At 39.7% G+C, this 15,199-nt stretch overlaps 1 protein-coding gene across 1 annotated transcript in view; it reads right to left on the minus strand.

The window, feature by feature from the left end:
- The window catches only part of NCEH1 (neutral cholesterol ester hydrolase 1), a 64,737-nt gene that overhangs the window by 16,412 nt on the left and 33,126 nt on the right, over positions 1-15,199 (minus strand). The window contains exons 2-3 of the mRNA XM_068546254.1: positions 4,396-4,624; positions 2,381-2,450 (exon numbers count right to left, since the gene is read on the minus strand). Coding sequence (XP_068402355.1) covers positions 2,381-2,450; positions 4,396-4,624 — 299 coding nt within the window. The remainder of the gene's footprint in view (positions 1-2,380; positions 2,451-4,395; positions 4,625-15,199) is intronic.

Raw genomic sequence — 15,199 nt, forward strand, 5'->3', positions numbered from 1 at the left:
CGTGATGAAGGGTGGCCCCCGCTCGCCGCAACTAGAGAAAGCCCTCGCACAGAAACGAAGACCCAACACAGCCAAAAATAAATAAATTAATTAATTAATTAATTTAAAAAAAAAAAAAAAACGAATACAACTCAGGAACAGCCAGATGGAAGAGATGCAAAAGTCAGGGTAGGTGGGAAGGAGTGCAGAGCTTCCATGCCTTCTGGAGGTGCACTACTCTCCCCAAATCTACATGTGTTCACCAACTGGAAGCTTTCTGAACTCTGTCCTTTGGGTTTTTATGGAGGCTTCATTACCTAGTCATGATTGATTAAATCATTGGCCATTGGTGATTGATTCAACCTCTAGCCCATCTCCCCTCCCCAGAGGCCAGCGGGGTGGGAAAGTCCCAACCCTCTAATCACATGGTTGGTTCTCCTGGCAACCAGCCCCCATCCTTAGGTGCTTCCAAAAGTCACCTCATTCACATAACAAAAGACACCTTTTTTTTTTTTTGGCCATGCAAGGGGGGCAGGGGCGGGATAGTTCCCTGACCAGGGATAGAACCCTTGCCCGCTGCAGTGGAAGGGTGAAGTCTTAACCACTGGACTACCAGGGAAGTCCCACAAAAGACTCCTTTAACTCTCTGAACACTTAGGAAATTTGAAGGATTTGGGGAGCTGTGAGCCAGGAACTTTGGACGAAGACCAAGACATGTGAAAAATACACTTTGGTCGTCTGAATGACCAAATATATATTTCTTACAAATCACAATATCATAAATTTCCACTATCTGCCAGGGATGTTTCCAGACACTAATGATCAGCAATGAACAAAACAGACAAAAATTCCTAAAATCTCTGCCTTCATAAAACTTACATTGTCTATTTATATTCAATACAATAAATACATAATAAGTTATATATATGGTCTGTCAGATGTTGATGATAATTTTGGAGAAAAATAAAGCAGAAGAAAATTGGACTGCAATTTTAGGGGTGTCAAGGAAGGCCTTGCTGAAAGGATGATATTTGAACAAAGATCTGAAGGAGGAGAAACAATATATACATAGCACCTGCACAATGCCTGCCATGGAATAGGTACCATGATTTTTGTATTATTACCATCACTGCAATCATTATAATTATTATTCACTTTCTTCTTAGTGTCCCAGAAAAATAGCTAATATAGAACTGGTAGAAACAACTCAAAACACTGATATTAATATTAATACTAATGATGATAATAATAGCTACATTAACTAAGATTGGTTGAACACACTATTATTTACAAGGTCTGAATTACAGAACCTAACTCCAGGAGAATAACTTCTCCAACTCTTGGTGTAGGAGAGATTCCCTTAAAATGTTAATTGGTTTTCAGATTTTAAAAGGCAGTAATCATGTATAGTACTGTCTGGAGTACAGTAGTACAGTATTTTTATTTCAAGCCCAGGGTGTCCGGAAGCAAGTCTAAAAGCAGCGGTGAAGTAGCTGGTACACTGCTAAGAAGAACCAAGCGATAACGATTGTGTTTGTTGGACTTACGAACAAATTGGACTTAGGAATGCGTTCTCGGAACAGAACTTGTTCGTTCTGAGACTTACTGTAGGGGACTTAACTGTATTTCCACTTAATTTTAAATGAGTGGATCTGATGGAATAGTAGGAATTATCTGGTATGTCCAAACCTCCTTTGCTTTCTCAGCACTTGTGAAGGTAAAGTGAGAAAATTAACACAGAAAACAGTCACACTATACAGGAATTTTTTTAACTTCAACATTAGTTGAAATTTACAGTGGTAATTTTTAGAATATGCTCTTACTTGGCTGTCTAAGAAAAAACTTGATGGAAAAAATCCCTTCTCTCTTATGCTTTTACCATAGTTTATTTCCACATAACAGCATAACAAAATAATCTTTCCCTTTAGGGTTTTTATCCTGAAATTCCATGAGCACTGTCTGACCTTGCAGTTCACAAGGTTAATGATTCAACTATAACTTATTAAAGTTAGTTAGCTATACTTTAATTCCTCTTGAAAGGCATTGCATGGCTTTCTTACACTTCAATAGTCTAATAATACAGAGCTATACTAAAGTAAAAAAAAAAAAGGCAGTAATCAAACTATGTACTATAAATAACTGATTATATATTTCTCTCAATTTCAGCTAATTCCATTTCCAGAAGGTTCCAAAACTAAAATAAAAAGATAGTTTGAGGCATTATAAAGCTAGTTCAAGAAATTCTAAGTTACATCAGAAATCATTTTCTGTGACTTTGGGAAAATCACTTCACCTCTCTGGACTTTTATTTTACACTCTAGCACTTGTAAAATAAAATAACTAGATGGTTATCTAGGATTCCTTCTTAAATGTTTTTCTATGACTATTATTAATTACTTACTCAATGGAGACAATGACAGCATTCAACTCCTCAGCCATTGCTTTACACAGTTCATCATAATACCTGATTTCTGAAAGAGACAAAGGAGCAATCACTCACTATAAAGCAGTTTACTTAATACTGTCCATTCTTAAATTCTGCTAACTATGGATTGTTTTTAGACTTGGACTTAAGTTATTAATAACAAAAACAATAAAAAGTAAATATGAATATATACCTCATTAACAGAGCTACATGTACAAATGTTAAAAATTAATCTGGTTTCTCATAAAATGCAATTACTATAAAATAACAGGAAATCCATATTAGATTACCTTTGAATGTATTTTTAACTAACTAAAAAATTATTTCATAATGGACTATATGAAGTGCATCAGATTCATTCTGATTTTGTAGTTCTTCAAATGTATGCCTTTCCAGAAATCATAGAAAATAAGCAGTTTCCTCCTTAGAACCAAAAAATTTTTCTCTTTTAACACCATCATTTGCTGTGATTCAGAAAAGTCACCAATTTGAAGAATATGGTATTCCGTTTAAACCAACACAGAACAAATAGAATTTTAGGAAGTCTTAGCATTTCTTAGAAAGAGACTCCAAAGGTTTGCAGTGACAGAAGCAATTTTAATATGTAAAAATTTAATACCTCAGGCTGATCTTTTAATATATTAATGTTTTTATAATATATTAAGAGCTGGATTGTGTCAACAGAAAGCCAAATACTACCTTATTTATAGGTTTTCCAAGGCAGTCTAAGAACCAGAAGTTCAATAACTACATAAACACCTGCATACCTACCTCCCGCTCTTCCTCTGGCAGAAGTGATCAGTCAAAATTATGTGGAAAAGGCCAGGCTGACTCATAATCCATACCATTCCTGGCACTTATACTTCCTGGCCTCTGATGTACTGATACTATCTCACCTGGCAAGTGTCCAGTGCTACAGATGCAATCTTTTCTAGGGCAGAGACTCTGTCTTACTCAGTTCTGTATCCCCATCACCAAGCACACATTAGGGTGTCCAGAGGTCCAGGTTTGCATACAACTCTTTGAGTTTTTGTACTGAAAGTCCTGCACCCTGGGAAACTCCTCAGTCCTGGGCAAACCTACATATTCAGTAATCATCTTATGGAAATGTGAACAAATCAATGAATAAAAGAATAAATGATGAATATGGAGCTAAATGAAATGAGATTACTAGGAAAAGTTATACTTTTTGGCCTTTGCTGCATTAAAAAAAAAAAAAAACACAAACTAAAACAAGTTGCCATCGCCTTTAAACTTAGGGGATGCCAAAAGCTCTGGGCTGAAGATGAGAAAGTAGCGCCATAATAATTACAAGCAGAGATAAGGCCCTTATTTCCTCCTTAGTATGCTTTTCACTAGGCTGCTCCCCTTGGCTGCCTGACATTTTTAATGTGTGTTCTGCTCATGAACTAAATACTAAATGTACCAATACTAAAAAGAATGTTCTTGAACTTTGCAAGGTCATTTCCTTTTAACTGTGGCCTATGTTTTATATTTTCATCTTTGTTTTCACAAGCAGATGAAATGTTGATGAGTTAACGTGTATTCAGAAATACTTGTTCTGTTTCATAGAAAGATGTCTTCAAAACACAAGTTGGCATAGAGCTACAGAAAATTGCCTCATATTCTGGTCCAGGGAAACTTTACCTTGTTTTGGTGCAGAAAGTAACTTCAGTACTTCACAATAAGTTAGTCTAGGATTTAGGTTACAGGAAATATTTTCAAAACAGTCTGACTGAATTAACAAACAAACAGGCAAAACCCTTGATGTAGGGTAGCTATATAATCAATCATCCAAACCAGGACCCTTTCAAGAATGGAAAGGGGGGGCACTATGAATAATTTTGCTGAGACAATAGGGATAACTGGGACTGCCAGGGGAACCAAGTCCAGTGGCCCCCTTCTCCTTACCCAGTAAGAAAGTCAATTCAATCACACATCTCTGTGGGCCAGCTACAACCCCAAACAACCTGAACATGACCAGGACATACTTGCACTTGCCAAGGCCCAGCCTCCTCCGTGAATGTAAACAACGCTGCGTTTCAGCGGCTCTTCTGGCTTTGCAGAGCCTTCAAACACTCTGACTTCCACACCGTCAAAGTCAGTGTCAGTTACTTTCACCTGAGCAGATGACCATGCGCTTTTCTTGCCAAAAGAAATGATGATGAAGTTCAGCGCGAGCAGATGATGGCTGAGGCCCAAGTAGTGTATCAGGTTGCTCTGCAGGATGAGGGGGGAATGAGGGAGAGTGTGTGTCAGCTGAGTTATCACCTGAGCCACACTCACCAACCCTTCAGTGTTCGAATTCTTACAAGCAATTGTCGCTGCCCTTGAGGACTCACTGGCTACTTTTAGTACAATAACAAATCATATTTACCTTTCGTTTTCAGAGCTTCGAGAGTATTTTCATCTGAAAATATCAGAGTAAATCTCCTTTGATCTTCAAATAGTCTCTGAGAGGGAAATGTGTCATCAGTCTCATTTTATCAAGAAGGTTTAGAAATTAGCTGAACTTGCCCATTTCGCTGGATAAATGGCAGTTCTGCGACTCAAACCTAGGAACTGTGAATTCCAGGATTCAGTCCCTTCCCCCGACCCCTGCCCACCCTAAATCAGCACATCACAGTTCCAATAACATACTAGGAACGGAGGAAGAATACTTTATTTGAATACAAATAGAAGAGAGGAGAGTTTTATATTTACTATAAGTATTTTTTAAGTGTTTTTAAGCTTATATATTTAAGTGTGTCTGGTTGTTTTGAGAGTAAGAGAAAGGAATGAGTGTGTGAGAGGGAAGGAGCAGAGTCAACTGCAGCCCTGGCATTTAGAAGCAGACCAGCTCAGACACAACCAGGAGCTTTGCAGAAATGTACAAAGAACATGCAGCCTGTTGTCCCTTCCCTTTTGAGCCCTGAGGGCATTGAGCGCTGCATTAAGTGTTCACAGGAAGTTATCTGGTTGGAGAGGAGACCCAGGCCATCCACCCAGCAAAGACCCTGTGGAGTGTATTCCCTCTTTCTACTACTTATACAAGCTCTTCCTATTGAGTACACTTATAAAACTGACCTCCCTGCGAGACCTACTGGCCATGTTTCAAAGTCAGAGAATTAGAAGCCATCTGGAAGCCAGTGACTAGTTAAGGTAGAGAGGCCCAGGAGTGTCACAGAGTGATTAGAAACCTTCCCAGCACAGGTGCGTGAACTCAGATACTGTTATCGCCTAGTGGATCTCAAACCTTGAAGGGGAGCAGCTGTAGAGTAACAGTGCCCTTCTGTAGAATATGAAACAGAACACTGATGATTAGTGAAATATTTAATGCCTTCATAAGATCAAGAAAACAGTGTTACTACTAGAAATGAGAACTGTATGTAGTCTGCAATACACCATAATACAGCTTCCCAGCATGTACATGGGGCACACTGGTATGCCTTGAAGAGGATACAGATGTGCTGTGACACTGATCCCCTCAGTCCCTGGGCAGGCAAGTTCCTGAGCTGTTTACCCCAGTGTCCCATATAAAATTGTATACATCCGCCGTGCTGTGAAAAGAGCTGGAAAGACTGCATTATAAAACCATTAGCGAGTGTTCATGAAAAACAAGAACAAGAGGCAATTTATCTGACCATGAACAGCTTTTCCAGTAATTCTATTAATATTCATGTGCTGGAAATATAAGCAACAGGAAAGCAAATGAATATTAAGAAAATAATTCAATTTCTATACGTACAATTGACCAATTTATTGAAAAAGTTAAAACAACTGTTAGCGTTCTCGATACGAAACAAACAAATCTGAGTGTGTGCGCGCACACACATACAGAGGGATCTAACCACAAGTTTAAGGGTTTAAGGTCTTTGGCAAATTGGGAAAAAGCAATCATCACTTAAGTTTCGTGGTAACACGTCAGTCTAACTTGGAGAATATGGAGATCTGCCAGGGCATGGCTGAGAATGTATTCACTAAGATTTCTAGAGTTCACACAATAAACCCTTGTCAATTAACAGACAACACGCAAGATCCATTCCATTTCTCACAGGTCAAGTAGCTTGATAGGCATCAAATAATAAACTATGAACAGAGAAATGGCAGGCTTGGCTCTGTTACTTTCTGAACTACATTTTTTGTTTTTAGTTAAACGAAGACTTCATTGCATATTTAAGACAAATCATATGAGTTTCTTCAACTAAAGGAAAACTGTAAAACAAGTGAGTTGTCTTTACAAGGCGGATTAGAGAAGAGTATTCATTTTCATAGAATCCACCCCTGGTTTCCTTTATGTGTACTGCATGCTCTGAGTGCATGCAGACTCGCCTCAGTCTGCCCATACCTTTCCAGAAGCACCTCTGCTGTATTAGCTTATGAGCACTTGCATTAATAGAATTTCTGAACAACTATCTGCATTGTTCACAACATTGACAGGGTGGTGTGGGAGCAGAAGTGCTGATTGGAGAAGGGATAGTTTGTTTATGAAGGAGAAAAAGATAAGCAGATGGGTGTAAGAAAGGCTGGATGGGTGGGAAAAGAAGAATCCAGAAAGGTGTTAAAATAAAATTGTGCTAATGTTTGGAATTGTATTGATAAATTAGAGAATGAAAAATCATTATCCTACAGACAATATTGACTTTGTTTCAAAATTTGAAAATGAAGAGAATCAAGCAGTAATCTGTCATTAACCAATTTATCATTACTATTACTAATAACAATAGTTATCACTGCCTGAGTGCCTACAGTATGAGGAGAGGTTGTTGAATTCTGGCTACAGTTCTGTTATTTTCCTCCTTGTGAAGAAGAGAGAAGAGAAGTTTAGAGACTAAGTAACCACTATAGAAGCTGGATTCCTGGAACTATAAGAGGGCTGCAGGACATACAGAATTACCCTAGAGATGCTGGTTGAGAACAGTGTGGGCCCAGGAAGCTGCTCTGAGTCCTATCCAGGATAGGATGACATTCATATGTGTATGCGCTGTCATGTGGCATGATAAAACTGTGAATGGTATCTAACTTTTTTCCCTAATATCTGTTTCCCTTAGCTCCTCTCACTACTCCCCTCCCATCCCTACTGTCCAGCAAGTAAAATCAGTAGCCAAGCCTTTACGTAGTTGTTACTTCAGGGAAGGGATATGAGAACAAATAGCAAAGAAACAGAAATGTCTTCCTGCTTTTGATTTTCAAAAGCCTATATCCTTTGGAGAATTAAAAAAAGACATTGATTTAGGAGATTACATGATGAGTAAGAAGTCTCCTAGAATAGAAAGTGATTCTCCGAGCTAGGTGGTGGAAGAGGGGAGGAGAAATTATTAGAGATGAAATGAGGAATGAACGGATTGATATCTGAGATCCAATGAAAAAAGAACCTTGGGACACAACAACCCTCAGATATGTCTATGGAATCTGAGAGCAACAGACATGTGCCCCATGCCCAGACAGAACCGTGGAAAAAGGCAAGACTCTAGGGAAGAGTGACCGCAAGGTATGTTTAGGAAGGTGGTGCCTCAAATGGCCTCAGAGAGCCCCTCAGGCTCCAGCTAGTGCAGGAGCAGCAGAATGACTCCATGTGTCCAAAAAGGCATAAAAATAGGAAGGCTGCGTAAGTGTCTTGCAGATGGGTCTGAGACAACTTCTCCATTATCCGTGGCCCATTACATGTTCTCAAGGGTCTAACAGGAATAGAAGAGAGCACTAATGGACCCGAAGGGCTCTTATAAATAAGAACAAAGGATATCCCAGGGCAACTTGTAGGAACCAAACACCATGGACCAGGTGGAACATGAATGTGGGCTAAGGATGAGTACCCAGATGGCTCCCCCCATGCATTATGCCTCAACATCGCATGAGACACTTCAAAACCTAAAAGAAAACAGTGATGGGAGAATACCCAAATTCATTGGAATTAAGTTCTACCTAAAGAATGAAGGCTCAAAATATAGATCAAGTTATATTTCTTGCATCCTTGAGTTTGTGAAATGAGATACAGATCCACCCAAGAAACATTCTCTAGTTAACAAAGTTTCCTGAAACCTATTTAGAAGTAGCTGGAAAACTCCAGTAGCACAAAGAAGCAAGCCAAGTGTTAAGAATTTCACAGGTTGTGAATTGATCCAGTCTTGGCTAGTTGAAGTACTCCAGGGCAGTACTAGAGGTCTTAAAACTTGCCCCATAACCATTTCAGCCTCTAGAAGGGAATTCTGCCTGAGGAGGTGGAAGGGATGAAGGGTACTCTATTACACCTCAGTAGAACCAGATACAGCAAAATAGGTGGCCACTGGCTCCCTACCCAGGTCTGATGACCAAAGGTCAGAGGACAAGCAAAAATCAAAGGTGGCCAAGCAGAATCTATACTCTGCTTATTAAAATATGTTTGTTGTTAGTTTATGAATGGGGTTGTTCTCTGTTAATTCATTCACCATACAAATTAGAAAATCTATTCAACGGGCAGGGAAACTTAAGGGGGAGAAAAAGACCATATTCTGGAGCTCAGGGAAACAGAGGAGAGCCAAGACTTGTAAATGAATAGCTGATGTTAGTTAAGCAATACAAGCTTAGTAAGAGAAACCTAGATAAAGGGTTGCACAAACCCAGAGAAGGAAGGAATTACTTGTGTCTGTTCATTCTGGGATGAAATCCGATAAGGCATCTATTCTGAATTCTGCCTTAATAGAAGACGAAGTGCGAGTAGCAAGGAAAAGGATAGGAAACCAAGATGCCAAAGTGTCGGGCAAGTGTTATAATTCAAATGCCTATGGGAAGAAAAGCTAAGTAAGGCAAGTGTAGGCAGGGGGAGCTGGCAATAAAAGGCTCAGTCTAGGAGGCAGGTAGGGAGCCAAAGTCAGCAGCACAGACTGCAGACTGAATACCTGGTTAAAAGCCCATCTCCCCCGCTTTCCAGCAGTGGGGTCTTGGGCACGTTCCTCACCCTCTCTGTGCCTCAATTTCTCACCTATAAAACAGAAATGACATACTAACTGGTTCAAAATACTGTTGTGAAGCTTAAAAAAGTAAAAACCCCTAGAACAGTGCCTGGCTCATACCAAGCCTTCTATGAGTTGGTTATCGTTACTGTCACACCTCTGATCCGGAAGATCACTGCATGAAGAAATGTGAGCCCAGGGACAGATAGCTCGATGTTTCCAGGGAAGCTAAGACTATCATTTTCTCCCATTGTGTACATTTGTTATTAGGACCCCAATGATCACCAAGTTCTGAAATTACTACAGGTGAAAAAGACGTCAAATAGTTATTTCTAAAAAGTTCATCTGTATGTTCATGTCAACGTGGGAGGGAGAGGTGGGGAAAAGCCATAGTACACTGATATTACACACATCAATAACTTAGCATGTGGTCAAATTTCAACATGAACCAACCACATTAAATAGTTAGAGCATCTATTATAACTCACTACCTGCTTCATTTCTCACATTCAAAGTTTTGCATTCCATGCCAGTGGTTCCCCAACTTTTCCAGTGATGGCCATTTCATTCTCTCAAGCAGCTTTTAAATTCTCCCCTCCAGATTCTGCTCTCTTCCTGCCTATTACAGGAAAACAATTTCGTAGAACACTTACCTGTATGAAAATTTATGGTCACATTTTTTTAAACATTGTAAAGTTTGAGTATACTTTAAAATGCAGATTTATTTTTTTTCTATTGGCGCACAAATTATATGACTTTCACTTAAGACCACTGTACAGATCACCTGTGATTCACTAATGCAGCACTTTTGTTCTACAAACAACCTGCGTTTGCGCCAAGAAACTATCAAAAGTCAAGTAACTATAATTCAACAGGTGTTAATTAGGCACCTACTGTATGTTAAGATTCTGCTACATGTTACAAGGATACAAAGATGGGTGAAAGATGGACTGAGAACTTAAGTAGCTAAGAATTTAAATCTTGACTGACTCCCGCAAATTTCCATCTGTCCTTAAGTTTTCACAGTTCTCTGAACTTTCTCTAAGACTTTAACTTTTAAGGGAAATCCTCTGGTTTTAAAGCATTGATTCAGATTAATTTTTTTTTAAGTTGCAGACCAAACAAAACTTGCCTGCAGGCCAAATCTGGACTAAGGGCCACAAGCTGCAACTTCTGATGTAGAGGACGATCCAGTCTTACTGCAGGTGCAGCTGGAAAGGTGGTGGCAGATGAAATGCTCTTAGTTGCTAATGGTTAAACAACAAAGATTTTGGACATTCTTTTTAACTTTTTATTTTATATTGGAGTATAGTTGATTAACAATGTTGTGTTAGTTTCAGATGTACAACAAAGTGATGTATTTATTCTTTTTCAAATTCTTTTCTCAGTTAGGTTGTTACAGAATACTGAGCAGAATTCCCTGTGCTATACAGTGGACACTCTTTAATGAGACTATACTTTGGGAAAAATTATGCAGCTGAGGTGTACACAGTAGATTGGTGGGAGAAGACACTAGAGGGCAACAGCTATAATAGTTTGGCAATTGTCCACAGGAGAGAAATGAAGGTCTGCCCCAGGAGAATATAGAGGAGGGAATATATTCAAGAGAGATCACTGAGACAGAGTTGATAGGCCTTGGTAACTGCTCACAGAGTAGTTTATGGGATCAGGTAGGCAGGCTGGTAGGACACAGAGAAAGGATTGAAAGATCCTGGAGGGTCCTCACTTGGAGTATGAAAAACAGAGAACACAGGCAGAACAGTCAGTGAAAGTAAGAAAAGTTCCATTTTAAAATTATTCCATTTAAAGCCAATGGAACATCTAGGTAGATAGGTCCAAAAGACAGATAGCAAATGCAGGGTCAGAGATTCAAGGAGGTCAGGCCTGGAGGAAGAGCTCAGAGGTAACTATTAACAACTCAGACAGTAGTAAGACTCAGGAAATTTAGTGAAGAGACAGAACACAGTGACAAAGAAATAGACCAGGGAGGAAAACATTCTTTGACAGGCTGAAAAGAAGAATCTAGAGGGAGAAATCCAAAGAGTGGCAAGAGGAAAACTGAGAGTGAATCAGAAAGTAAAAGCCAAATTTGGAAGAATTTTTTTAAAAGACTGATAATTTGGCAATTTGAGGGAGCTAAGGACTAAAAAAATGGCCATTAACATAATTAGGAAGTAATCACTACTAGCCAGGAGAAGTTTTAGGCACACTGTGGAGGCATAATCCAATTATTTCAACAGCCTCGTCATTGCTAGCTCTGCATTCCGAGTACTGCTCCCTTAAAGATTTAATGGCTGTACCAACCTTTTGGCTTTGTCAAGATCTTCTCATGCCTCCCATTCCAACCTGCAGAGAATTCCCGTGTTCATGGTTGCTCAAGCCAAGTGGTAAAAGTGTCAGTCCAGGCTAAATGATACTCAGGAATTACAGCACTATATCAGTCTTCCTCACTCATGTGCAAAACTGGTCTAATTTCCAAGCTTTGTGTTAGGCAAATCTAGAAAACTGGTTAGGAGCAAACACTAGGAAGCTTGACTGCCTAGGTTTGAATCTTATTTCTACTACATACTGGTGGTTTGTCTTAGTTAATGTTCCTATGCCTTAATTTCCTCATCTATAAAATGGGAATAAAAAATAAAAATAAAATGGGAATAATAGTACCTAACTCACAGAGTTTTTCTGAAGATTAAGTGAGTTAACATGTAGAAAGCACTTAGAACAGTGCCTGCCACGTAGCAAACACTACGTAACTGTTATGATGATTACCAACTCATAATTAATATTGTGAAAATGTTACTTAGTTTTTACCCCACAGAACAAACTGGACAATATTTAGGTCTAACTTACTGTTAATTACAAACTTGACAATATTTAGGTCTAACTTACTGTTAATTAAGACTAACTAGAGTATTTAGAGAATGTTTGCTTAATTTATTAAAATTTACAAATTAAATGTTTAGAACAACTTGACTTGCTTTTGGCCATCAGTAACTTTTATGTTAACTTGTAATTTATGGTTAACTTGTAAGATCCCAGCATATCTTCTAATGAATCTGAGATATCATAAAGTTCCCCAAAAACTCTAAGTGATTTTTTTAGTTCTCTTTGTAATAAATATGTATCATATAGAACTTGTAGACGGAGAAACACTGTTAGCATCAGAACCTTAAAGAAATTGCAAGTGACCTGGAAAGAAAAATTAGATTTATAGGCTCATTTCAGAGATGGAAAGGGTAAGAGGGGGTGTGTAAAGGGTTGACTAAGAAGCTACTGGAATGGCCATCCTTCAGAGAAAGAGACCAAGAGGCAAGATTGAGTGCCCAGCCCAGGGAAAAAAGAAAAAAAGGCATAACTGTCCTACAAATGTGAAAGACATGAAGTTGTGACACAGACAAGTTCTTACATGGGCTGATTCCAATCCAACCTCACTTCTGGAGGTCGAATAGAGCTAATCACACATTTCTTCTAATGTTACACAATTCAGCCAGCTGGCCAGCGCTCCACCTCTGAGAGAATGGATAAGAGATTGAATGGATTCCTCACCACTGGAGGGAAGCTGCTGGGAAGCTGGAAAGGTAATGCAAGGTAACAGAATCAGGTCCTAGCCCTGCCTCTTACCAACTTTGTGGGCTATGCAAAGTTATTATGTCACTCAGAGCCTCAGTTTTTTCCCGTGTGTTAACAAAATCAAATCTCATCCCCTTTCATTTGGTTATTGTGAGAATGTAATTAAAACACCTAGCACATAGCAGGCATTGGTGTATCTTATTTTATTCCTTTAAGCCAGTGGTTCTCAAAGCTGGAAGCATATTAGAATCACCTGGAAACTTTTAAAAATTACCAATGCCTGAGTCCCATTCCACACCTATTAAACAATGATCTCTGGGAATGTGACCTAAGGCATAGGTATTGTTTTCAGCTCTCTAGGTGAATTCCTAGAGGAATTCCTTGCATACATAGCAAAGCTGAGAATCACTATGTAAATCAACAAATTCATTCGACCAACATTTAAGTACCTATTTGGTCCTGACTGTTCTACGCATTGGGGGTACAAGGATGAACAAAGCACAATGGCCTATTTTTGAGGAACATATAAACGTGGGAACATCCTAGACATAATAGATGATTATGATATGATGTAGAAACTTAAAAAGTAGAGATATGTACCTTAAAGTACAAAAGTATGTATCAGTATAACCAGCTTAGGAGAGAAGAGACGGAGTTGGCCTCGTCTGGTTGCCTGGAGATAGTAGCAGCTGATTGAAATGACTTTAATGAGTGATCAGTAGGCTGGTGAAGGAGAGGAGGGTGGGGAAAGGCACACAGATGTCTGTGGTTGTGGGGCATGTGGGCCACACTTCAGTCTCCTGCCCGTCAATCGTACTTTGTTTTGCAAGTGTTCAGCATCGCCCTCCTCCAGTAAGGATAAGAAGGCATCGAAGTCCTCTTTCCTAGTCCCACCCAGATTACAAGGATAAAAACATCCCTTTATTTGCTGGGGGTTGGATCTCTAATCTAACTCAACTCTGACGAAAGGATGGGGCTCTGCTTGTAGGCCACGTGGTAAATTGCACCAAAGAGGGAAAGTCAATTTGCTCAGGGAAAGGAGGAATTGTAAAGTTGAATAAAATAAAACTGAAACCTTAGGGAACACCATCCTTTAGAGGGATAGCAGGCAGGAGAGAAGAATCGATCATTAAAAGATCCCTCCTCCACCCCCAAAAGAAGAGGAAGTAATTATTATCATGGCAAGAAAAATAAAAGATTGGAGAAGTTCAGCAGGGCAGAGAGTTTCAAGAGCAAGCTGTTAAATGTCAGCAGAGGGACTTCCCTGGGGGCACAGTGGTTAAGAATCCACCTGCCAATGCAGGGGACACGGGTTCGAGCCCTGGTCCAGGAAGATCCCACATGCCGCGGAGCAACTAAGCCCGTGCGCCACAACTACTGAGCCTGCGCTCTAGAGCCTGCTGGCCGCAACTACTGAGTCTGTGTGCTGCAACTACTGAAGCCCGTGAGCCTAGAGGCCGTGCTCTGTAACAAGAGAAGCCACCGCACCAAAACAAAGAGTAGCCCCTGTGCGCAGCAACGAAGACCCAATGCAGCCAAAATAAATAAATAAATAAATTTATTTTTTAAAAAAATGCCAGCAGAGAGGAAAAGTAGGTCAATGGTGTTGGCAATGGGGTCATGGGATCTTGGTGAACCCAGCAAGTACAGTTTAGTCAGAGATGTGGGCCTGGAAGCCAGATTGGAATGGGTTGCAAAGTACATAGGGGTGAAGAAATAGATACGGTGACTGTAGACAGTACTTTCACTGTAGAGATAAAGAAGGCAATAGGACAACAGCCTGAGGGAAACAGTAAAGAAAAACCTTTTTTTTTTTTTTCCCAAGATGAGAGACACTTAAGCACACTTCTAGGGAAAGAGCCTGTGAACAAGGAGAAACAAAGGTTACAGAGGAGAAAAGAAATGATGTGTGAATTAAGATCCTGGAGGATGAAGGGGAGCTAGGCTATAGAAAACATAAGGAAGGGTTAGACTTGGGGGAAGCTGTAAGAGAGGAGTATATAGGAAGCAGGGAGGAAAGCAGAGAAGATCTGCCTCTAAATAGAACTTGATTTCTGTTGGGTCAGTTCTACCTGTACCCTAGAGAAGACAGTGACTTTTCAAAGACTACCCTCTTTGAAGGCAACCCATTACAATCTGGCTTTCAGCCCCATATCTCTGATGAAACTGGACTTACTAGGTTCACCAATGACACCATGACCCCACTGCCATCACCAATGACCTATTCGGCGAGCATTTAATAACTTGCTCTTTCTTGAAGCTTTCTTCCTCCTGAACTTCTCTAGTCTCTTGCCATGCTAATAATTAATTCCTCCTTTTT

The sequence above is a fragment of the Eschrichtius robustus genome, chromosome 6, assembly GCF_028021215.1.
Source record: "Eschrichtius robustus isolate mEscRob2 chromosome 6, mEscRob2.pri, whole genome shotgun sequence".
In the NCBI taxonomy this organism is placed as follows: domain Eukaryota; kingdom Metazoa; phylum Chordata; class Mammalia; order Artiodactyla; family Eschrichtiidae; genus Eschrichtius; species Eschrichtius robustus.